Source organism: Manis pentadactyla, chromosome 6 (genome assembly GCF_030020395.1).
Source record: "Manis pentadactyla isolate mManPen7 chromosome 6, mManPen7.hap1, whole genome shotgun sequence".
Classification (NCBI taxonomy): Eukaryota; Metazoa; Chordata; class Mammalia; order Pholidota; family Manidae; genus Manis; species Manis pentadactyla.
In genome coordinates this window covers 54,889,114-54,915,716 of record NC_080024.1, presented here as the reverse complement: position 1 = coordinate 54,915,716, position 26,603 = coordinate 54,889,114, and the positions used below count along the sequence as shown (strand labels likewise).

The 26,603-nt window shown below is 37.4% G+C and overlaps 1 protein-coding gene across 2 annotated transcripts in view; it reads left to right on the top strand.

Annotated features, from left to right (window-relative positions):
• The first annotated feature begins 1,089 nt into the window (after positions 1–1,089).
• Positions 1,090–26,603, top strand: part of ITGA4 (integrin subunit alpha 4) — a 63,197-nt gene continuing 37,683 nt past the window's right edge. The window contains exons 1-10 of one of the 2 annotated variants that reach the window (XM_036879409.2): positions 1,090–1,323; positions 1,672–1,793; positions 13,809–13,915; positions 14,010–14,139; positions 15,882–15,949; positions 17,221–17,350; positions 18,615–18,700; positions 19,331–19,393; positions 19,485–19,622; positions 22,946–23,057. In XM_036879409.2, coding sequence (XP_036735304.2) covers positions 1,127–1,323; positions 1,672–1,793; positions 13,809–13,915; positions 14,010–14,139; positions 15,882–15,949; positions 17,221–17,350; positions 18,615–18,700; positions 19,331–19,393; positions 19,485–19,622; positions 22,946–23,057 — 1,153 coding nt within the window. In that variant the 5' untranslated portion in view covers positions 1,090–1,126. The remainder of the gene's footprint in view (positions 1,324–1,671; positions 1,794–13,808; positions 13,916–14,009; positions 14,140–15,881; positions 15,950–17,220; positions 17,351–18,614; positions 18,701–19,330; positions 19,394–19,484; positions 19,623–22,945; positions 23,058–26,603) is intronic. The other variant, XM_036879410.2, reaches the window with a different exon arrangement.

The following is a 26,603-nucleotide window of genomic DNA, read 5'->3' as shown; positions in this document are numbered from 1 at the left end:
ATTTGGACTGCATGAGGATGATGATCATCACTAGTTCAGGTGCGTTGCGCTGTGGGTCTTCAGTGCATTGTCAGAGGCTCATTACGGTGTCCGTCTCTGAACCTTAAACTGGGTCTACACTTCTGATGGCAGGTGTATCCGTTGGCAACTGGCTAGAAGCATGGGTAGGGGGAATATCAAGAACCAGACGCAGGAATCCGTTGAGTGAGGCAAGTCACAGTGCTTCCTTAACCCAGCCTCGCTGTTGGACTCTGCCAGAGCCTAAACCGCGGGTGCCACCGAGCCCCAGCCTCTGCTTGTCAGCCCCCTCAAGCGTGCAGCCTGGACTTAAGAGGAAGTGTGTAGGGGGAGGAAGGAAGTGGGCATAGAAGGGTGCAGGGCTCTGAGTCTTGTGGTGAATAGCCATAACGTCTTTGTCACCAACATGTTCTAAGGAGCCTTCAGGGAGTTCTTTTTGTTTTTCATTGGTGGTCATCTGGTTAATTTATCCAACAGCTCCCCAAAATCAGACAGAGCCCTTAACTGTCAACGAGGGATGCAGACCGTTCCCTGCCGAAGTCCTGGGGTACTGGTTTGCAGTTGGCCTTTGGACCACGCGGCTCCGCATCCAGGCTTCAACCACTGTTAAAAGGCGAAGTCCCGCGCCCCTTGCAGCTCCACTCTCGCAAAGCTGCGGGAGCACTGAGCCATCCCGCCCTCCACGGGCTGGCCGGCCCGGACCTGGACGCCTGTCCTGCGCAGCCGAGGTCCCCCAGCGCCCCCTACAGCCGCGCGCTGGGGGAGATGGCGCCGGGGCCTGTGCCTGACGCCACGCCCGGGACCCCACCCAGCAACCAGCGCCCCGGGACAGCGCGAGCACCCGCACCTCCCGGCTGCAGAAACAGGGCGTGGGGCTCAGCGGGCGTGCTGCATCCCAGGCCGCCCCCATCGCTCCGCCCGCGGCGGCCCCACTTCCCCTCCCTCTCTCTGTCCCTCCCTCGCTCTCTCCCTTCCTCCCTCCAGCCCGCCGGCGCCGGACAAGCTGCGCCTCTTCTCTTGGGGCGCTCGTCCCTGCGGCTGCCCGTCGCATCCCGCGCAACTTTGGGACAGTAGCCATTTGGTGTTGAATGTTCCCCTCAGAGAGCACATGGCTGGGGAAGCTAGGTGCGGGCCGGGTCCCCGAGGGCCCGCCGTCCGGGAGGCGGTGCTTCTGCTCCTGTGTCTGGGGGTCCCGAGCGGGCGCCCCTACAACGTGGACACCGAGAGCGCGCTGCTTTACCAGGGCCCCCCCAACACCCTGTTCGGCTACTCAGTGGTGCTGCACAGCCACGCGGCGAACCAATGGTGAGTGGAGTCAGAGCCAGGCGCTCTCTGCATCTCCGAGCGGCTGGGGAACTGCGCCTAGGGATTCCCTGCCCGGTTCAAACTTTGCTCCCTTTGGCGGAGGCAAAAGACGAACGCTGCGACCGCCAGCTCGCTGGAGATATGCTCGGAAAACTAACTTATCTTGGGGTAGCAGGGCCCGGGGTGTGTTCTGGCTCCAGGCCCTGGGGCTGCGAGTCGGGGTGGCGGGTGGGGTGCGCGGGTTGGTGGGCGGAGGAGGTGGCTGAGCGCCCCGCTGCCAGCTGCAGTCTATTGAACCAGTGAGCAGCACGGCTCACGTTGCGCGCACGTGCACATTTCTCGCTTTAGGCTCATAGTGGGGGCGCCCACGGCCAACTGGCTCGCCAACGCTTCAGTGGTCAGTCCCGGAGCGATTTACAGATGCAGGATAGCAAAGAATCCAGACCGGACATGCGAACAACTCCAGCTGGGTGAGTCGGTTATGGGAACAGGAGCGAGTGAACCCGCTGCCCTTCCCTCCCCCCTCCCCTGGCGCCCCACTTGTGGCCCCCACGGGTAGCACAAATCCTGGAAAAACTCGTGTTGCTTGTTACTTCTAGTTTAAAGCAAATCATTTCCATTCTTAGCTCCACACCATCTCCCCTTAGTGTAAAAGTGGTCCACTTCTTTGTCAATATTTTTCTTCTTTTGCTTAGCCCTGACAAAACTACGTAGAGGAAAGTTTCTTGTGATACATTCTCTTCACCTCTTCCTCTCTACCCCCGTGTATAAAACACATTTTAAAGTTTCTCGGCACATTAAAAACAGGATCCAGCTAAACCAAGACTTAAATTTTATTTCTATCTTTGACCTATCAGCTTTGCTAAAGACAAGCTATGGGGTAGATCAGGAATAACAGTTGAAATTGATCCTATATCCTGTCATTTAGCCTAAGGGCTTTCTAAAAAAGAAAATGATATAGTTTTACTTAGAATTTGAAATTGAAAGAAAAAAATAAAGAAAAATTGGCGTCTCTACTGTTAATTTAATTAAAATGAGGCTTAACACATAATTGTTGATTTCTCCCTCCAAAAACTCATGTTCAGTGGATACCTCTATTTGAAGTCATTTCTTAATGCCTCTTCTTAGATTTATTATAAGGTGAAAAACGTGTTCTGATGGGGGAGGGGAGAATGTTCCTGTCTCAAAGCCAAAAGCAACTTTGCTTTGAACAGACCTGGGGAAAGAAAGGGGAACTAATATTAATTTAGAGCTATCTTGTTCCAAGCAGTTGGGCACTGCTATATATGTTGTTTAATTTTTTTCCCTCAAAGTGCCACAGGGTCATGCTTGGCATTGTTCCTCTACACATGAGGACTCTGTGACTCAGAGGGTTCCAAGTATTTTTTGTAAAGTTACTCAGCTAGTGAGTGAAAAATGGGACCCAAAGTCAAGGTCAGATCTGCTTGGGTCCAAAGGCTAAGCTCTTTGCTTTCATGTATACATCTTGTATGCAAATAAAATTAAGTCCAGTATGTTGTCTTCGGAGCTGATGAGTCATCAGTAAATGGTGAATAAAAGGTTACAGTTGGTGTTTTTTTCATATTTATCTTTGCCCTCAGTAGCCTTTTGGGATGAGCTAGTTGCTGCATCTTTAACCCCTTTTTCTTTTTATATTAATTGTTGCTTTTTCTCAAACTGGGAAGCTGATTCCAACATAATGGAAATTTTATTTTCAACTCAGAGAGTATTCATAAAATTCTAAGACTATTCATATAGAATAAGCCTCAGCCTTTCCTTAAGCATCTTCCATTCCCAAAGGCAGACTAGGAAAGATCAGGAAAAACACATTAACAGATCCATTCATTTAGAATAATTTTGCAAAGTGTAATTTTCATTGCATGGAAGAGTTGTGGGATGAAGAATTAGGGAGGGAGCAGGCAACCTTGATCTGCTAATAGAACATGACAAAGTCTTAAGAGGAAAGAATTTCATTTGTGTTGTCCTGTCACAGCCTGATCCATGACATTATAACTGCTGGTATTAAGCACCTACTTCCTGTCTGGAAGGGCATTGAAACTCTTTTTTAGATGTCTGTGTTTAACTGGAAAAATCATGTCATAAAATTACATGAACTGTAAGATAATAATGCCTGTCCAAACTGAAGGAAAATGAAAATTCTTTGGGCATGTGGAGCATAGGGATTGATGACAGAAGTGTCCTCAGACAAATGTACACATGGTAGATGTGCAACAAACATGAATTAAGTGAAGATTTATTGGACAGATAAATGAATAAAGGCAAGTGAAAGTTTGATTGTCATCAACCTGATTGGTGAATAAGAGGATTGATTAGAAATGACAAGCCAGAATGATATTTTTTACTTTAAAATTTGGGGCCAATATAAAAGATGTTTACTGAGATAAAAGGCAAAAAGGGTGACAAAATTTCTGGTCAGTCAACTAATTGAAGCACTAATAGCTGTAGTAATAGTTTTGAATATCTGCATAAGAGTGAAGTTACTTCTCATATAATGTTTTAAACATTCCATCTTCTCTCTCTTATATAAATACACACATTCACACAATCTTCAAATTCTACAGCTTGTAAAGATGCTTCAGTTGTCCGTCTCAAATGTGGGTGACTAATGTATGGAAAATGCTTAACTCAGCAACTGACTTGGGACAGAATTTCAAAAAATGGATCCATTTATTTATTTTTTATCTCTATTTTTTACTTAAGTCTATATCTGTATGCTCTCTGTTAAGTTGAGATTAATCAATAGGAACAATGAATAAACAAAAAGTTAAATATATAAATTAAAAGATAAGAGTTGAAATGAAACAAAAAATGTTTTCTTGTTGACACAACCAGAAAATTTTATAAGTGAAGATGGAGCTTAGATTCTATGTTAAGTGTTTTCTCTCACTGGAATAGCTTAACTTGCTTTCAAGGAGTTAAAGCTGAAAGAGCTCTTGAAATGGTATGCATCCCCTATGCAATTCAAAATACTGTCCACATGGACCATTCTTAGGTCTTGGTTAGAATTTCTGATCAAAGTTTAATTCAGATAGACTCCTCCGCACAGAAGAGGATATCAGTACCCTTCCATTCCCCTCCTCCCTCCTTGGATAATGATGCCTTAAACTGTGGCATATTCACTGTAGCCATAATCAGAAGTGAGCAGCAAATGCCCACTTATCTAGAATGTTCAGGGCATGAGATGTTGAGAGTTAGATAGCCCTTTCAGTGACATAAATTAACTGTAGCAAAGGTGCTTTTTTTCTTGCATGCAAATAGGCTTCTTCCAACCCCCTGCCTGCCTGAGAAGGTGTCCTCACTTTCTTGGTCTCTCATCTCACTTACCATGAACCAAAGGAAGGTAATTCTCCCCATTAGAACAGTCTGAGCCCAGACTTGTTCCTGAAGACTCCATGACCCAGGAGGCCATAGTTATTTCCACATGTCCCGTTGCTTTTCCACTCAGATATTCGGCGACCTTGGTAAGGCTTTCTAAAGGGAAACTTCATCAGTTCGTTGCTAAATTAAGGCATCACAACTAATGATTCCGTAACTGTATTTAATCATAGTCCATCCATGGATTACCAATATTCAAAGAATTAGAATATAAAATACATTATTGAGCTCATGAAATGTGGCTAGTTTGTGGTAAGAAGAACTGTAATATAAATTACATTACTGAATTTAAAAGACTTAGTACAGAATGCATGTATATATATAAATCATTAAATTTTTAGGTATTGATTATATATCAAAATAACTATTTTAAACTTAATATTGATTACATATCTAAATGAGAATATCTTGGATGTATTAGGTTAAATAAAATATCTTAAAATTAAACATTTCATATAAGGCTTGTATTATATTTCTATTGGACAGCACTGCCCTAGAGAAACAACTTCCCTACATAAAAGAGCACTAACTTTTTAGCAGTTGTTTTCCCAGTACACATATAAATGAATAAGACTTCTAGTTTTCTTTTCAAGACTAAGTGTTGTATAGTTATTAGACCTTTAAGTCCTTTGTGCCTTTTTCTCTTATTGGAGAGAACAATAGTCCATCACAAGTTAGTCATTATTCACTCTCTCCGATTTCTTTCTGAGAATTATATTATTTTAGCCAACCTCTTGGTTTATATTGTATAACCTATTTGGAAGAGGTTAATCAGCAGTGCATCATTAGATTAATGGTTACCTCAGTCTCACTTCTGTTTGATTTGCAGGAATTATAGTTCAAAATTAAAAGGCGAACCTTGCTGAAACTTCAAATATGTTAGCTTTTCTTTTTCATTTGCTATGCTCTAAATTGTAGTTTGTGAAGCTGAGATTGATACAGACTGGTCATTTTGAAAAATCATTTCTGAAAATAGGTTGTTATGCTAATTATGCAGAAAATCAAGAGAGAGCTTCATTAACAAGCTGTCATGTTAAGAGATCCCTAAACTCCATTTCTGAAAGAATGATTTCCACCTAACATGAGAGACGAGGTTTTCTAAATGCATTTTATTTTTTGCCTTAAGTGTAATTATCACTGAGTAATATTGCTAACGATTAAAAAAAGTAAAACTCCCTGTGGCAACAGTTGTGGGGCTAGATATGGTGACCCATAGACCCATAGTCCTTGCCTTGGTGGATTTACAATCTACAAATTAAGTTATTATTGGAAAGTATAGTAAGAATTTCTAAACTAGTTAGTAGAATAAGGTAATGTCTTCCAGAGGAACTGATGATCAAATGGGGAACTGAATAAAAAGCAGGAGTTAGCTAGGTGAAGAGGTTATGGGAAAGGGTGCCAGACAGAGCAAACAGTGTGCATGGAGACCCTGAGGTCTTTGAGAGCACGGCATCTTTGACCTGAAAAAAAAAAAGTGCATACAGTTGGACTCTGGAGTGTGAAGTGGTAGTAGGTTGGAGAGAGAAGCAGGGATTATTTTTTTGTACAACTTTGTAAACTCTCTTCAGTTTGGATGACTTTATCCAAAGGTGATTACAGCTAGAGCATGACATGAACAGATCTGTGTTTTAGACACTTCTAATTGCAGGGTAGTGAATGCTTTGGAGTAAATGGGTCAGTATCAATTACTAATAATGTCAATTCTCTCTAAATCCAAATAAAGTCAAAATTATCAATAATGTCAGTATCGGTGTCAGTATCAATAATGTCAATCTATAAATAATGCCAGTATTAATGTATTAGTGTGTCAAGCAGAATTAGTATATAATTATTAATAGTGTCAATATTAATTTCAATAGCAATACTAATAATGTCAATATCTGCTTAACAAGGAAAAGACTAATAAGCAAATTATTATAAGGTAGTATAAGGGTGGTAGTTAACAGTGTGGGCTGAATCCTTCCTTTCCCTGCCTATTAGGGGTATAATTGGGCAAATGCTAAATATCCCTTTGTTTCAGCTTATCCCATTTATAAAATTGGGGTAATGATAATACCTGCTCATAGGGATGTAATGAAAATTTAATGAGTTAATATTTATGTTTACATGTATTAAACATGTGCTTGGTACATAGGAAGCATATAATAAATATTAGTAATTATTGTGAGATAACATTCCCTCTTTAAATTATACTCAACAAATATGTCAGTTAAGGTACATTTTCCTGCTGTAGTTAGTAAAAGACTTGTTTAGGTTTTCTGCAGGAATTTGAATAAGTTGGGGCATAGAGGGCCTGGAGGAGATGCTGAACCTAGAATCAAGCTCACAAGTGACCTGGTGTTTTACAGTCCTGAAGCCTCGTGATGACCCAGGGTCACCCCAGATTTATAAAACTGCAACTCTGAAAACTTTGCACTACTTCCTGGGGACATTTACTTCTGTGTTGAACTCTTTCTGAATACAATAAAGTAAAATAAAAAAGTAAAAAAAAAGTATATAAAATGAAATGAAATAGACTGAAAGACCTGGCTTTTTCAGGCCTATGATTATATGAACTGTCTAGGTATTTATATGAGCTCTTTCTCACCTAAACTGAGTATGATTATTAACCATGATCAGATTTTGACTAAAAGTCTGTAAATATGGCATTTTGAATGCATGTTATTTTCCAGACAGAAAATACTTGGAGAATGGGTTCTAACTGGGTGGCTATTTTGATATTTTACTCATTTGCTGCTAGATGAGCTGGGGAAAATGGTCTTGGGAGTTTAGTGCTTTCATGTCCTTTAACATCTCTAAAATTTGGGTATCTTTTACTTTTCATTACTCAAAATTATTGTTATTGCATTCATAAACATCACTTTTAGAAACATTACTACCACATGTTATTAGATGTGTGGGGAAAGTACATAGTTCAATACAGAAAATATAGTGAATTTAATAGTAGTTAGGGTTTGGTAAGAAAATCTTAAAAGAAGGGGCCACTTGACCTAAAGAGCTAAGGGTTGCTGATCAGATCTCCCAGCTCTGTGAGCTCCCTCTGCTGGCATAGTCTAAATCAACATAATGTGGGTATACTGGAGAGCAGAGGCATTCATCATTTAATGAATACCTACTAGGTGCCAGGCAGTCTTGTCTACAGATGTATACATTTTCTGTGACCTTTGTATACCTGAGTTGATAGGTCTTATAATCTTTCCATATTTGAATTTATTTGTTCACTTTTAATCCCATCTGTTTTCCTAATATTCTGAATTTAGGTAGAGGAAGGAATTATGTAATTATTTTCCCTGAGTGATGAGTGTTTCTACAAATAAAGGTATCTTGAGTGAATGACTCTTTATAGAAAATAGAATAGAGAGATGGTCATTAAGTTTTCAGAATTATTTAAGAAAAAATTAGAGTGGAAAAGTTTGAAACATACAGGACTCATTAAGGACTCATCTTTCAACAGAATAGAACTTCAACCTTATAAAGTAATTGCTGGAAGTAGGGGATTTCACTATTTTTCTGAAGCTTGAAATCATGTTATGTGTTTTGAAAGATCAGATAAATGCATATATTGTCTTAGTAGCTAGAAAGTCAGATTGAGAGCCCCAGTCAAATGTCTGAAACGATGGGAAAGCCGCAGCTTGGTGACACACAAGTGAATCCAGTGTGTTGTTGCATCCAAGAGGCCGAGACTCTCCTACCCACAAGGTCTTTCGCTCAAAGTGCCAAGAAGTCCTAGAAAGAAGGACTTTGAGTCTGATCTTCCCCCGTGGCCCATTCTCAGTGGGAATGCCAAAATACTGTTCCAAATGGAGGGAAAGGGCAGGGCAAGATAGGGACCAAGTGAGTGACATTTTTCTCGAACACTAGAATGGTGACTGTACAGTCTGTGGGCAGATTTGTGATATTTTGCAAATGTTCAGCTGAAAAAAGGTTTAGAAAGTGAAATCAATTTCATTTAACTCAGACAGCTGAAGTATTATAAAGTTCTGTTGTATATACTGTGGAGTAGTAGAAAGTAACAGAGAGCTTCAGTTGCTGACAGGTGTTTAATTTTTGATTCTAATATTTTCCGTTTACCAGCCCTATGGATTCAGGCAAGTTACTTTACTTCTGTAAGACTCAATTTTGTCATCTGTAAAATGGGATTGGTAACAGTCCTCTTCTGCTACTGAGAGAATTAAATGAGTTAATATGTATGGTGAGATCTCATTGACATGAGATGTTTTATGAAGGAGAATAGACAGCATGACATTTGTGCAGCTTAATCATATGTTTATCTTAATCCTTTAAATAATAATAATGTCAACATCAATGAATGTCTGCCTTCTTTCTCTGTTAGGCTCTGGCCCAAGTACTCCCCACAGTCCTGGCAGAAAGCCTCTGAGATAGGGACCTCCTGTGGGCAGCCGATGGGTCTTAAATCATTCCACTCACTATCATACTTTGTAAAGGTCTTCAGACCTGCAAACACTGTTTCCCACACCATCTGTTACTCTCTCAAAACTTGAGGGAAGAATATTTTGGAAGAGAAGCAAGGAAGAATAGCTGTGAAAGAGGAAGGCCTCTCCAAGCTTAGACCCCTGAGAGACTGGTGAATATTTTGCAGGCAGACCCTCTAGTAAAGGATTTTCGTGGTGGTATAAACTACTTCAGAATTCCCTTCCTCAGCAAATACGTATTCTGTTCCTGCCTGCTGCATGTAAGGCCCTGTTCTGTGCTGTGGGAAGGCCACAGTCAACAAAACAGTCATTCTGCTCTTGTGGAGGTGACATCAAGCAGATAGTCTCCCATAGTCTCTGTCATATTTTAGCACTGGGAGCAATGACACTAAAATGGAGATGTGAATAACAACAATAAAATGGATAGCAAAGAATGTTCCTAATTGGCTTTGTACTAATACCCTTTATAGTTGTCTATCAAAATTACTGCTTGTTCACATTTAAATACACATGTATGTACTGTTACGAAGTCAGTAGATGGAAATAAAAAATGAAAGTAGTAAGCATACATCTTTATATTTTCTTCCCCATATGAAGGCAAAAGGAAAAAGGAAAAATGGGCTTCATTTTTAAAATAAGGAGTATGGTTTTTACATGGTCTTCTCCTTTTAATGTCTCTTAGGAAAATGCATTCAACTGTGCTAAGAATTAGTCATTCTAGTTGTATAAAAGCATGGAAAATTATCACATGTTAATTTCTGCTGACCTCTTTTAAGCCATGTAAAATACTTTTTCAGTTAAAAGGCTGATTTAATTTACTAAGAGTTTAGTTATGTATGAGCTGGATTGAAAACCAGATTATAAATCATTTCAGCATAACATTTGGATAAAATATTGAGATGATTTTAGTTTATGATGTTCTGTCAGGGAAATGCATGAGAATTAGCTTTCTCATGACAGTTTTAATGATCATTATTTCTGAACAAAATAGAAATACTGTATTTCCATAGGAAGAACACTGCTTGAGATTTGATCTCCTATTTCAACATGTAGCTGAAATCAAGGAGGACACAAAATATCACTATGATTTTGAAAATGGAGTAGTTTCTTTTCAAATATGATATAATACAGGAAAAGGCATAACCATTTACACTGTCGAGCAGTTGTTCTAGTTGCTCAGAAGCTCAACTGCTCATTACAACTACTTGCAGAACTTTTCGAACAATTCTGATATGTGGGTCTTAACCCAGACACATCAGATCTGAGCTGCTGGGAGTGGGGACCAGATGTCACTATTCATCCACATCCATCCTGATGTCTAGTCAAGGCTGAGAACCGCATGATAAAGGGGTGAACTCAGGAACAAGCAAGTTTAGGGAAAGCTTTGGAGAAAGCCCTGAGCATACGCTGATGATGCGAACGTCTTCTCTGCCAAGATTCTGCAAGCACTACAGAAGAAAATGGTAAAAAGTTCCTAGAAATTAAGACCCAGAACAGTAGTGGGGACATACAGGCTGTACTTGGAACTGATCCGTCTCATAACCAGGGCTGAAAGTACCTAGTACTGCCATTGCCGTTGGGTGCTGCCTCTATGGCAGAAGCAGTGTTAGGCAGTGAAAAAGAGAAACCTATGTAAATGTGAGTCTGAGTTTTTGTTCACTTACTATAATTTGTTTTTGTTTGTTATGTGGGAGAATAATTGTTTCATAACTGCTGTTTCCATGAATTTTTTTTGCCTGTGCAATGAATCGTCCTTTTGCACATACATTTCAAAGTAAGACAAATCACAAATAGAGATACTGGGTCAAACCGCAGCTGTGAAGCTTTGAACCAGTTTTCATTTATCGAGGCTTCCATTTTCACATGTTTCTGGGCTGTGTGCTGGGGGTGGGGTAATGATGAACAAGATGCAGTACTGGCCACAGTAAATTTACTAAGGCTTGGAAGTAGACAGGATAGTTGCAAATAAATAAAGGTAGTTGTATTAGTAAGAGTTCACCAGAGAAACAGAACCAGTAGGATAGGTAGGTAGATCAGATAAATATAAGAGGAGATTCATGATAGGAATCAGTTCCCTCAGTTCTGGTGGCCGAGTAAGTCCCATGATCTGCTATCTGCAGACTTGAAGAGCAAGGGAAGTTGGTGGTGTGATTCAGGCCCAAGTCCTGAGAGGCAAGTGGGGGTGTGAGGTGGTCAAAGTCTCAGAGGTCTGATGCTCAGATATGGAGAGAAAGATGTTTGAGGAAAGTGACATTGATCAAGTAGGAAGGTGAGTTTGGTTACAATGTGTGTGAACCTAAGTGTGAGACTGAGCACCTGGAGGTGCAAAAAACAGAGGATGCACTATGGAATCATCTGTGGCCCCAGAAAATAGTTTAATAACAAGAGCTTCTCTAGTATTCACTTTAAATTTACAAATAGAGAGCTCAGCTAAGAAACAGGCAGTAATAATTCATTGTTTTTGTGCACAAAAACTTTTTGACCATTTTCATCAAAGCAATTTACTCGGTATTTTGTTCTCAATTATTATATGCCCACTGTTTTTAAACTTTTGGGTAGCATCTTTTAGGACAGTGAATTTTTTTCTGAATACTGTGATTTTGAAGAAAGTATGTGTTAAATATACCATATTTAATAAAGTAATATATTTGTGACCTTTCTCTCTTTTGCCTTACTTAACTGACTATAATTTTAGATAGACTTTGGTATTTTCAGAGAAGATATATTTCATTGATGTGTCTATTGTGCTAAATAGAAACTTCAACTTTGGGTAGATAGAATGCCATTTATCATCTATTTTTGTTATTAGGGGAAAAAAGTCACTGGGGGGGTGGCAATTTTAGTGAAAAATTAAATTGAAAATTTCATCACAATGAAAACTAGAATTTGTCATTCTGTCTTCAATTATGTTGGCATCGTGTAGCTACAATAACATGTTAGACCTTACCATCCCCCACCTCCACCCCGCCACACACATTGTCCTTCCCTCTTCTCCGACCCTCTCTCTCTCTCTCCTCCCCTCCTTTCCCTCTTTCTATATTAATTTTAAAATGGAGACCTTATGTTTCTACCTGAACAATCTTTTATCAAGATTTGGACTGCAGCAAGATTTCCTTTCCATTCCAAGCAGGCTTTGTTAATCAACCCTATTTGTCTTGTTTTTAGTCCAGTGCTCCACACAGCCAGGGTGGGAGACATCATTATCCTACAAGAAATCTGTCCAGCAAAGCATCGTCCACGTCCTGTTGTAACAGCAACAGCCCATGAGGGTCACCTGGGGTGGTCAGGCCCTCACCTGGGCCTGCTGGCTCAGAGTCTCCAGGGAAGGGGCCGGGAAACCCTCCCATTCAGTCATGTCGCCTTCAACAGCTTTTACTGTCTGAACAACTAATCTGAGAACAAATAGATGTATCCACAAACAAATTCCTATACTCCTTACAAAATCCTTCCTGCCCAGGAGATTAACTGCAAATAATTTCACCTTCAAAATATTAGACTTATTTATGTAGGTATTGTGAGTTTGCCCAAGAAGCTTTTTCTAGGGGTCAAGGTTATAGCAGTAGAAAGAATGCTTAATGATTTAGAAGATGGTCACTCTAAATGCATGAAAACTTGGTACCAGTGACTTGTGTTCAAACTGAGTAAACAAACTGGAGTCCTGTATGTCTATTCCAATTAAGCAGATGTATTTACCTGCCCATGGCATTAAGCTCTGGCAGAATGAAACTGTCACATGGCAACTCAAGAGGGTGACAAGGCAGCAAAAGAAATCTTAGGATGCTGCATCTTATTATCCCTCCAAATCACTTATTTGAAATCACTTTAATATAGAATCCCTACTACAAAGCAGTCACTCTAACTAAAAAAAAATATTATCACTGGGAAGAACACTTTTTCTTACACAGTTTAGAGCTCTTACACGGCACTGTCCACGAGTAATATTTTACTTGACTTTTTGGCTACTCATGCATTTGTTATAATGCCTATTTAATTTTTTTATTTACTATTGAAATAATCTGTTTTTCAAGTCCTTTTTTTCTTTGAAAACAGTCACAATCCACTAAATGGAAGCCTTAGGGCAGTTTCTTTTAAATGCTAGGCATTAGTATGCTAATTATCACGGCTACTTTCTACAGGCTCAGGGGTCACCTTCCAGCTTCAGCAAACTGTTCAAGCTGTTTAAATAGAAGACTGTTGTGTTTTATTCTTACTGTCTCAATACAAGAAATGCCTTGAAAAGTGCTCTGTTAATGTTGCCTATAACGCTAGATAAATGATCAGAAGTTGCAAATGCGTTGCCAGGCGTTACAGGGTGCAGCTGTTTTTGCACAACCTATGTTGGCTTGAACTGGTCTTCCCCTCCTAGCCATGTTGGCTAGCTATTTCCTACACTAAGGCCACCTCTTGGTGGTGTTACCAGTTGGAGGTCATTTCTGTAACCAAATTCCCCTTGTGAGAGAGCAGTTATGTTGACAGAATAACACAGTTACCCCCACATTGTGCACTGAATGTAAGATAATAGAGAAGCAGAGGAGGAGGACATGCCACACATGTCTGGAGGAAAAGCCTTGGGAATAAGCATGTGTGTTTATCTGCTCTCAAGAATAACATGGTTTTCAAGATAACTGATGATAAACTTATTTTCAAATGCTGTAGGTAGCCCTAGTGGAGAACCTTGTGGAAAGACTTGCTTGGAAGAAAGAGACAATCAGTGGCTGGGGGTCACACTTTCCAGACAGCCAGGAGAAAACGGATCTGTTGTGGTAGGTTATTGGAATCGGTCCACTGATAACATCATGAAATCAGGTATTCTGGGTGTGACTTACATCATGTACTGTACTTTTATGTTTTATTCAGACTTGTGGACATAGATGGAAAAACATATTTTATATAAAGAATGAAAATAAGCTCCCCACAGGAGTTTGCTATGGAATGCCCTCTGATTTACGAACAGAATTAAGTAAAAGAATAGCTCCATGTTACCAAGGTAAGGCATGATTTTGATATTAACTAGACCAAGAGAGACAAGTGAATGCTTTAAAAAAAGTTTTTCTCTCAGTTTTGGATGTGGGGAGATCATTGAAATAGCTTTATTGTTTTGAACTAAAAGTATTCTTTCTTTTTTTACTCAATTGCAATAGTATTACCTTTATAAATGTACTTTGTGTTTTAGGAATAGAAATTCTACAGTTTCTCTCATTTGAAGAATTTAGGAAACTAGTTGATAACTACATACTTTTGCATAAAATATATTTTCAATTCAGTATAAGTAAGTCTAATACTCAGTAAATATAGGACAGTTGAAATCATGAAATTAGATTAAAAATCTGATCAGAAAGAAGAAAACTGCTTAGATTTCTTGCTTTACATTTAGCTTCTAAGAATATTCAGAAAGATTCAAGTTAAGTGTAAATAAATCTTTCCCACTCACTGTATCTTTTTTTTTTTAATTCAAATGTTTTCCTTGAAACAGCAAGAGATTAGAATCTTAAGTTTGAAAGATTTCCCCATGAAATTCTAGGTCATGGGCAGCATAAATACAGGCAGAGCTAGTACATAAATAAACCACTGAAGTGACCAAAATTAAGGGTGTCTACAGAGCATTAAAAATGATATCTGCACCAGAGCTGAAATGCTAAAAATGTTTTTGGAAAACTCAGAATTAAATATAAATGCATTCCAGTTTTCAATTTTTCTAATCAAAATGATTACTGCTGTGTCTAAAGACAATTTCTTAACTGACAAAATTTTGACCAAGTATGCAAATTCAGTTATTGATTCTGTTAATATTGGGGTCTTTCCTCTCTGGCATTTGATGCTGTGGAAAAGCTGATTGATACATATGCCTTCTTTGCCTTTGGATGTTAAGAAGATAAATGAAATTGAATTTGAAATTTGAATATGAAATTCTTAATTGCAGTAAAACTCAGTCTAGATTTCTGAGTGTTCATTATCCTCTTTCCAAATAGTTTATGGTTTATATTTTAAAATATTTTCACAGTAGAGTCTTTATTTTTGCTCAGATATACCTACTCTTACTCTACAAAAAAAAATAAATTCGAGATAGCATAGACTTAAGACACCTAAAATTATAGGGAAACTTACTAAATTTTTTTTTAATGGGATCAGGAAAAATATAAAAAGGAGTGGAAAATTACAAGGAGTAGGAATTATAAGTGATTTAGCAATTTATTTAACTTTTCTGTTAGCCAAGCCAAAAGAAGGATGTAGTTCTGATTCTTATTTTCATAGATGCTTACTTATATCCATTCTTTCGGAGAGGCAAAGCCTTGTCACCTTAGTAAGTTCCAAAAACATCCATTCATGGGGGCTTTGTCATAAGAGACTCTCCATCTCCACATGGATCTTGACTCTGTTATTTTCAGCTGGACAAAATCTAGGAAGCCTATTTTAAATGGAAACCTAGAATGGAAGCCACAGATCCTACCTCTGTGTTAGACACTTGATAATTTTTTGAATCATACTTCATATACCCATGAAAAAGAGGTAGGGTAAGATATTTTTATTACTATTTCATAGAAATATTTTGAAGATTAATATGGAAGATATTTGTGATCTTAAATGTTATCAAAGTTACTATAATTTTTTAAATGTGATAGTTTAAATATAGACCTAAAAAGGGATATTTGTAAGGATTAATAACAAGATTATGCAGATTTTGTCTTTATTTTGAAATGAAATCCTGAATTGTTTTCTACTTCATTTTAGATTATGTGAGAAAATTTGGAGAAAATTTTGCATCATGTCAAGCTGGAATATCTAGTTTTTATACAGAGGTAATAAAAAAATAGCTGCTTTGAATGTTTACATACAGAATTCTAGTTCTGAAGACCTAGAAGACTGATGTTATTCTTTACAGTAAAAATAGTACAACATCTGAATAATATGTCTCTTAAATTTCAGAGTATTACAATGTTTTCACCTCAATATATATATTTTGAAAAAATACTAACATTTAAATGGTTGTTACACACAAGATCAACTGAAAGTCTATACTAAAGAATATTACTTGTATCAAGATTTAATAGAAAGCAAAAGCAGCTATAGTTGTTTGTTTTGTTAACTTAGACATTGAAGATAGCTATCCAACTGTGTTATTTTAATTGCTAGTTGAGTGGGAAACAAAGCATACAAATCCATATTTTTCATTAAATTTATGAGAATTGGAAGATTCAAAAACTTAATATCATCTTACATCAGATACATTCTCAAACTGTATTATTCACTAACACTCCAGGATATTCAGTGAAAGGTCACGGTTGTAGTCTACCCCAAATCTCCCTGTTTCTCTTAAAAGCCCATTATGAATTTATGAATGTTTTCTGAATCTATATAGACAGATTGCATCAAGCATTGGGTTAGTAATTTCTGTAAATATTACCTGCTATATATAAAAAAAATCCTTCCTTAGTTTATATTTAAACTGACTTTTATTTAATTTCAGAATTGTTCAGGAAATTTAGAAATAAATATGTTTGACTGCTGGAAGTTTTCATATTTCACCAAATGTCTGCTCACTCCAGCCTTCCTCTATTCGTTTTTCCTAAATTCTTATTTATCATCAAATGTGTCCCAAATTCCACTGGGCATATAATTTTTCTAAGCTAACATTATTAAGGAAACTGGTCAATGGCTTTTTGCAAATTGAAATAAATTGAGTCCACTTTTTACGCTTTGCCAATGCCTGATCATCTTCATAATAAGCACTAATGAATAATTACCCAGCTATGATTTACTTTGATGGAAATCACATTTTCTTCTGAAAGCTTACCCTCACATTCAGTGATCCAACCTTCGATTTTAAAGTCCACTGATTCAGTGTGAAGCCAGAGTTTTACTTTTCTGAAATTCTACTTTCAGGAGAAAATCCAATAACTAGCTTTTCTTTTTTTTCTGATAAGTTTTTTAATTCATAAAATGCTCAGGTTTTAGAATTTTACTATAAAAGTGTATTCTTGTCACTATTTACTTAAGAAGTGTATCTGCAGGGGGTTTTGGGTAGTGAGATTAAACATTTAAATGATGATAAACTGTTTTTTTCTTACAGGATTTAATTGTGATGGGAGCTCCAGGATCATCTTACTGGACTGGCTCTCTTTTTGTCTACAATATAACTACGAATAAATACAAGGCTTTTTTAGACAAACACAATCAAGTAAAATTTGGAAGTTATTTAGGTACTATAAAAATTTCTAATCTAAAATATGTCTGCCTTACAAATACTAGTAATTATAAATAAGGGAAAATGTACCTTCAAAAGATCAAAATGGCCAGTAGTAAAAACACAGTTCAGAAACTGTCTCTTTAAGGATGTAATGTATAAAACTTTAATTAACCTAATATTTTACATATAAAACTATAAAATCAACTTAGAATTATTATACTCTTTATAATAAAACACTTGTAATCTTATATTTTTATGCAGTCAATTTATTATAAAGGCGGCATCTGTTGAGTGCTTTCCGTGCTAGGAACTTCTGTAAGCACCCTACATGAATTAACTCATTTAATCAGGTATGATTAGGTCTAGTTTCTTAAAGGGCCAACTGAAAATCAGCGGGACTGCCAACAGCAATAAAGACAATGGGTAACACGAGGCATAGGGGTCTAAAAACAGCTCGTTGACCTTCACCTTATAAGTTCTTAGAATATTTCCCAGAGTTTAACTATTTTTATCTTCCTCTGCCTCCTCAGGGCACTTTATATTTCTACAGAAACACAAGATTTTCTTGGCATTAATTCCCCTATTACAGTACAAGGAATGCTTTTCCTATAGTTTCTTAGAAAATACAGATTTGTTTAAACCATATGTGCCTCAAATGTGAGCAGCCTATACTCAAAAATAATAATAATTTTAAAAGGCAGTATTATTCTCATTCACACAGGAAGAATTCATTTTCAAAGAGAGGCTAATTCATTTACAATTCAACATTTATTTGTTTATGGTTGAAGGGTATCTTAAAGTTATTATAAGAAATGTACCTTAGTGTTACGCCTTTTATCACAGAATATTTTATCTTTTGTGGCATCCCATAATTTTATCATAATAGGAAGATTTCATGGCAAGAAAGTTGAGGTTTAGGAAGATTTTCTTAAAATTTAAAACCTTATATATACTCTAAAATATGTTGTAATTCTAGAAGCTAGCTTGTCCTGATAATACACAGAGACTTTTTAACAAAATAAATGTAAAGGCACTATCTTCAATTTTGAGCACTTAGAAATATAAGCCATGTAGCTAATTTTGTAACATACCAATTATTGCTTAAAGCACATAATAAAATGAACAATTTTGAGTATTGCTATGCTAAATATTCTTAAAACTATTTAGTGTAGTCTTTCTGCATTCAGTATCATTTAATTTTATAAGTGGATTTATGATAATATGTTACCTGTTGCAGACGATATTCTCATGTTTTTCTCCTTTTTTTTTTTCTGAAGGCTACTCAGTTGGAGCTGGTCATTTCCGGAGTCCACATACTACCGAAGTAGTTGGAGGAGCCCCTCAACATGAACAGATTGGTAAAGTAAGAATTTTGTTTTTATACTTATTTCTTTGCAAAGGGTTAAATAGATGGCATGAGAATAAGATAGTAAAGAATCTATGGAATGAGAACTAGAAATGATGAACAATGAGCTCTATGTGGTGGAATTGATGAAAGTTGTATGGTTTTGAGCTATAATTTAGCAAAAAAGCTTAAAGGAAAATTATATAAGTCAAATGAGTTTTCTTTATGAATAAACTGCTCTTGAGATAAAAATCATTTCAAGATGTCTAGGGAATATATTTACTGGTTAACAAGTACAGTAGAAGGAAAATTCTAGAAAGAGTAATATGTTAGTTCTGGTTCTAGTTTGTGTTACATTGTTGTGTGACTGTTACTAAATTTTTCTGAGCCTTGCTTTGAGTAGGGAGGCAGACAATGCCTTCTGAGCCCTCTAAGGGATCAATAAGATAATTACTAAAAAGGTAGTTTTGCAAGGACAGCATGGTAATGTCAACGTGGTTCCCCTAAACCTTTTGTATCACTATGAAAATGATTTATGAAAATATATTTGAGCAATTACAAGTTTTGAAAATTGATGTTTTGATTAAATGACACACCTTTTTAATGTGATAGCAGTCTAATCTTTTCAAATTCTTTTTCCAATTGCAGGCATATATATTCAGCATTGATGCCAAAGAACTAAATATCTTACATGAAATGAAAGGTAAAAAGGTAATATGTCTCTACCTTTGGCATCACTAAGGGGCTTTGTGAATAACCCTGCTTTCTTCTCAATCATTGGATCTGGTTTGCTTTGGGGCAGCTCGGCTCTTATTTTGGATCTTCTGTCTGTGCCGTGGACCTCAATGCAGATGGCTTCTCAGACCTGCTGGTGGGAGCCCCCATGCACAGCATCGTCAGGGAGGAGGGCAGAGTGTTTGTGTACATCAACTCCGGCTCGGTAAGTCTGATGGCCCGTCAGCTGCCAAGCTGCTTATGGGATGACAGACACTAAAGCTCTTTTTACACGAGAGTTCTGAGCCTATAGATTCTTAGACTTGTTTAACTGCCGAAAGTAAAAATTTTGGTTTTGCACTGATGCTCTGAAAGTACAGTAGTAGAACATGGCAATGAATGTGCAGCTGTCCCATTTTGCTACTCCAGGAGTAGGTGATCAGTTTCCTGGAGTTTCTCTGTTTACAGGTTGTTTGTGTTCATTCAAGTAGTTGAAATTTCTTTCAGTTTTATTATGACACAAATCTAATTTGAAAGAATGATTTTTATATATCTCTCAAAATGTGGATTTTTTATTTGAGGGTTCTATAGCAAATATCTTTATATAATTTGAAAACAATAAAATATTAGAAGTAGATGATAAGGTATGAAATATTTTCAATTTCTTGATTTTAAGACAGTTGGAAACAAGGTGTGTTTTGATGAAATGTTAATTTGCACAAATCATGTACTATTTTCTTGATAAGAATATAGAATTGACATAGTTTATTCCAAAGTGGATATAGTTGTTGTAGAAATGCATAATTACTAGTGTGGTTGAGTTTTAAATTGTGGGGAGAGGGATATTTTGGAGTAGAAATTGACCACTTGACAGTTCATTTTAAAGAGTTTTGCTGGCCTTATCTTGTCAGACTATCTTCTTGGCATTAAAACAATGAACTGATAGGGCCTTACTGGAATCTTCTTGTCTTGATCCTTTGATTGAAGAGCAAGAATAGATTTGTGAAGAAATTCATTTCTTAAAGAACTATTTTTGGTCAGAATTCAATGATGTAAAATCTGTTTCAAGAAAGAATGTGTAATCCTACTTAATAAATGGTTTCAGAGCATTTAATAAATTCTTATATTAAGCATCATATTAAACTCTTTACAACTTAAGGAAGAAAATACTCAGTCTCATAAAGCTGAGAGATTCTCAAAGTTCCAAATATAGAGCAGGAAAAAGTTATGAACTTGGATTTCCTATACTGTGCTTAAACCTAAATTTAATAGTAAAGGCATATCATCTACAAAGTGACCATTCATATCTCATTAATGGTGATGTCAGGCATTACTTTTTCTTGCATAGATATTTCACATTTCTCTGTCTATCAATGGGTTTTTTATACTAGCTACACTGTCATTCTGTATATTTCTCTTTCCCTTCTCTTTAGAAGTAAAATTTTTGAGAATAGTTTAAAAAGTAGCATACACATCTAAAATGAGGCAGTATAGGATTTTTCTCAGTTGAAATCAGAAGGAACCCCAATATGAAAATGATACAGTTGAAGCTCTTTTTGCTTAAAGGGCATAGGAAGAGCCCTACCCACTAGGGGACCCTTTCTTCTACCCTGAGGCACCACTTGAATACTGGGGTTAATTTCAAAATTGATTTCAGCTTTTAACACTTCTGACATAGGTTACTCCTTTGCTCTTTTCTACCTTCCTATTAACTCTTTAAGATAGCATTAACTTCTACCTGGATTTATATATTTATTGGTTTGGTTCACTATTGTCTGTTTTTCTACTGGAGTGTATACACTGTGTGTGAGGATTGTCTGTCTTATTTACTGCGGTTCCCTCAGAGTTTGAAAGAGCCCTGGACAAATAGGTGCTCAGCAATTGTTTACAAATGAATTCATGAAAGAATGATGCTTAATGAATCTAGTTTCCATCTACTTCTAAAATAGCTTACAAGGGTCCACAGCAAAATCTTGGTCACCATTCTCTGTGACTGGAAAACACTTAAAGCAGAGTGATTTCCACGTCTTCAAACTCATTGCCCCCACCCCACCCCCAGAACTTCAGTGCCGTTCTGTTGTCTTGGGTCTGCACCTTCTTGTCCTCCCTGGAACCCCTTCTCCCTTCTGTTCTTTAAATTGGGGGTTTCCCTTGGAGCCAAGCTCTTCTATCCCTTACTCTTGAATCTTCCACTGTTTTTGGTGCCAGCTATTGCCTCTGAAGAGAGGATTCCCAAACTTAGTTCATCTAAAAATATTAAGCAAATGACGTTTAGTGAGTATCAGAACTGTAACAAGAAACATGAAAGAGCTGAGAATAATCTCAGTACTGACCTCCAGGATATCAGAATCTAGAAAACACACAAACACAAGTGAGTGCAACATTGTAAATTGTAGATTGTTAGTATATACAGAACCAAAGCTATTCTCTTTGACTCAAGAAGGTTTCACATAAGAAGTATTACTTTAGCAAGGCAAGTATAGGAACTTTTTAGATGGAAAATACAAGGTGAAGGACACTTCACAAAGGGTAGAATATGTGTGTGCTTTAGGAGTGATGAGTAGACTTGTTTGGGAAGAAGAAAGCATCTATGATGAGCAGTGCATAGACTGGATTTTTTCCTGCCAGGAAGTAACATTATCAGAATTTGAAAAGAGGTTTTCTTGGCTTTCACTCTAACAGCTCTTTATTGCAACATTATTTAATGTTTTCTCATAATAACTCATCTTCCAACTTCAGAGATAGCAGTAGACCTGTCCCTGTTCCACTGCTGCTAGAATATGGACCCACAGGGCAGCTTCAGTTGTGTCAACCCCTCAGCTCAGAAACCTCTGGTAGCTTCTGTTGTTTCCTAAATTAAGAGTAAAACTCCCTCAGCATCAAAGTCCCATATCATGAGATTCCAATCTGACTTTTTTTTGTCTCATTCATAATACACACCATTCACAAGAGCCAAACTCTTTAGACTTTGTATTTTGCTGATCATTTTCTCTGTGTATGAGATCGTGCCCATCCTTCAGTAGCCATCCTGAGTACCATCTCCTTTATGAAATCTCTCCTGGCTTTCAATTGGATATTCTCTCCTTGCTTCTCAATATTGCAGAGCAGTGTTCTAAGGCATTAACATACTTGTGCTGAGCCTTCCGTGTAACTGTGGGCTTCTCAAGAAGGGTAGCATGGCTCATACACAAAATGTCTTGTCTCCTGTTACCCATTCACTCTTTGCACAGTTCATTGACTTTAGTAGGAACTTGATAAATATTTGCTAAATTGATTATCAGAATGATTTATTGGATTTTCAAAGCCAGGTATCACAAGTTTGGCAATGTTTTATGTCCTCTGAGCTCTAATCATACTATTATAATATGGGTTGACATACTTGATAAATATTTATTGAATTGAACTGGGATGTGTGTACTAAAGCTCAGTCTGTAATTTGTTCAACTTATTTGAAGCATTAGGAAAAAATCCATATCCAATGACAACAGTGAATCATGAGTACCGTTGTCAGGGGTACTATAGTGATACCTTCCCCCACTTTCTATCCAGGGAGCAGTAATGAATGAAATGGAAACAGAACTCGTTGGGAGTGACAAATACGCTGCGAGATTTGGAGAATCTTTAGTTAATCTTGGCGACATTGATAATGATGGCTTTGAAGGTAATTAAAATTATCTGATTTCTGCCTTTTCAATGATACATGGAAGAGAATATGGTTGGCATTTTATGTTTTTTCCTTTCTATAGAAAACGGGGCCAGAAAGTTATGCTAATTTGTTTTTGCTTCTTTTTTTTTTTTAGTGTTCTACCTGACTTCTCAGTTGTTAGCTATTGATTCTTACTGTTGTTAACCACAGGGATGGTATTCAAAATACGTTTTTTCATTGTTTGTAAGAAAGCATTGGTTATAAGCTGTATTATGCGCCCGTAAAAACTGCCTATTAAATTGTAATATCCACCATTTCTCATTTTAAGATAGATCCTGATTTCAGAAATGTTAAAATGTTGTGGGGCGGGGAGAGAGTATATCATAGACTCTGGACTTAACCATCAGTCCAGCAAACACACTGACAAAGCTGCAGAGCTGGAGCAGAGTTCTGGAAGCCCACTGCTGTGCCAGGCACTCCTCATTCAGCTGCTACGTTGAAGGAGGACTTGGGCATCCCAGGAGAATGTCATGAAGAGTGGTGAGGGGCAACTGGCAGACTCAGAGACAGTGGCTATTTACCAACTGACATGGAAGCATGTCAAGAATGGAGTGGATGGTACTGTCATAACTGTGCTTATTGGCTGGTTATCAGCCCTGCTGCTGAAATACATTTTTCTACCAGCCTTTCCTCTTAAATTTGCCTTTTTATATCTAGTGTTGAGTGAACCAAGTCTGCTAAAACTGTGCATAAAATGATGAATAGGTTTGAGAGGAGAGTGCAATTCCTAAATTCAACAAATGAGGTCAGGCAGTCTTTCTCTGTCTTGACTTAGTCACTTAATATAATGCCCTCAGAGTCCATTCATGTTGTCATAAGTGGCAGGATTTCTTTCTTTTTTTATGGCTGAATAGCATTTTTGTTTTACTCATGAGTAGGCATTTTCTACATTTTAGGTACTAGCAAGACTCATGTTTTTTTTGCTTTCTCACAGGTGTCTTTAATTCCATTGTACAGTATCTGAGACAGTAGGCATCTACATTGCATTTTTCTTTATGTATTTCTGTATTACTTTTCCCCATCTTCTATTTTATTTTATTCTCGGGTAGATTGTTGAAATTACTTTGTGTTATGGCAGAGTGTGTGGGATTGTAAGAAAGGGGATGAAAATTCCACCTGCTTGGTTTTCTTCTACCTCCAGTCTTAGATGCAAATCAGACTTAATGTCCTTTGGCTATGCACAATTTTCTGGTACTTTGCATTGCAGACCTAAGTTATTCTTACTTTGATCATGTCATTGCTTTATTCTTCAAAAGGAAGAAAATCTGGCTATATTTCCTGTGTCTTTAGAAAGCAAAGCAAGCAGTTTTCTAAGGAGAAACCAATCAATTTGGCAATGGTCCAGCATAAAAATCTCAACAAAAGTATCAGAAAGTAATGGTGTAGGTAGGTGGATAGGTAGGTAAATAGACTGACTTATGTGATTGGTATGACTGACTGACAGACAGATAGCATTTTGGATTTCATCCATAAGATAAATTGGTAAAACCACTTATTTTTGGTTTAGGTTTTCTCACCTTGAGCCTTATTACTTGACTTCTGAACTATATGTTTGAATATTTTTTGAGTGGAACCATAATAAAATTCTATGATTGTAAATTATAAGCTGTATCATGTGCCCCTGAGCTAAATATTGATGTATTATTGAATCATATAACTGAGCACTTCTGTGACCCAGAACAGGAAAGGGACTCAAGGAGAGGAAAGAGCTCAATGTAATCTCTATTGTTAATGATTTTGTAGAGTGTGGTAGCGGAGAAGCACAGGCTCTGGCCCGCCAGGTTTAAATGCCAGCTTCGCCACTTCCTGGCTCTGTGACCTCAAGCAAGTTACACTCTGTGCCAGAGTTTCCTCATCAGCAAAGCTGAGATAAAAAAAAGTATTTTATATAGTTCTTGTAAGTTACTTGAGTTAGTATGTATAAGCCCCTAGCACAGTGCCTGCATTGTAAACATTATATGTATTAGCTGATGTTAAGATTATTATGATTATACTGTTGATAATTGTTATGATTGGTACTAGCAGTGAAATAAAACATTCAGATGAAAAGTAAAAATAATTGTCAAGTATGAATGTGTTCTGTATGTTGTATACCAAATTGAGTTGTATAAGCATGGAAAGATATTTTATTATTTATTGATAGTATACCTCATTTCATAATGATAGCTAGAACTTCAGTGTATTTCATTACATATCCAAATATAATCCTAAGAAGTAAGGGTTTGTTTGGAACTATGTGAAATATATAAGACACAACATAGATAGAAGTTGGCTGAACATTGAATATACCCTAATGTCTCCCTCTTGGGATCACATTGATCTGGGTCTCTTTAATATTTCAGCTGAAAAGGCTTATCTGTATTGTTTCATGTTCACTTGAATAACTTGTGCCTTAAAGCACCAATGCTAATAATTGATACTGCAAGAATTTTTTTATAGGAACAACTTTATAACTCAGACCTGCTATCTCTCTTCATACCTTATCATCATAGAATGATAGTTACCAAGGACTTAGCCACAATGGTTGAAGTATAAACTCAGTCCTGATTAATGACATTGCTAATTGGTTTTGTCTTCAGGGGCTATAGGATGCTTCTCTCCCATTCTTTCCCTTTATAACCCTCTTCCTCTCCTCTTCTTCCTCTTTTTCCTGCTCTTTCCCGCTCTGTTCCTGTGTGTATGTAGACTGCACATGCATGGCTCCAGCTATCCCAAAGCAGTCGCCCTCCCGGTGCTGTGCTGCCCTTCACTCCCTCGCTGTTGCACAGGCTGTTCCCTGTGTCTGCTTCCTTTGCCCATCTGGCTATGACCTAGCAATACATTTTTTTAAATTGAAGTATAGTTGGTATACTATGCTATATCGGTTTCTGGTATACAACATAGTGATTCAGCTATTATATACATTACAATATGTTCACCATGATAAGTGTAGTTGCCATCTGTCACCATACAAAGTTATTACAATATTATTGACCATATTCCCTATGCTATGCTTTTCATCCCCTGACTTATTTGTTTTATAATCAGAAGCTAGTCCCTCTTTATCCCCTTTACCCATTTCACCCATTTCCCTCCCCTTTGGCAACCACCAGTTTGTTCTCTGTTTATGAATCTATTTCCGGTTCATTTGTTTGTTCATTCATTTTGTTTTAGATCCCACATACAAGTGAAATCATGGTATTTGACTTTGTCTGACTTATTTCTTAAGTGAGCATAATACCCTCTAGGTCCATCCATGTGTTGCAAATAGCAAGATTTCATTCTTTGTTATGGCTGAGTGATATTCCATCGAGTCAATGTACCATATCTTCTTTATCCATTCATCTGTTGATGAGCTCTTAGGTTGTTTTCATATCTTGGCTGTTGTAAATAATGCTGCAACTTTAATCTCATCCTGAGCATCTTTTATGAGGAGCTCGCTCTAATTTCTACCACCTTCTTCTTGCATGTTATGCTGTTATTTGGGTTTTACTTGCTGTTCTTCCTCACTAGACTATCAGT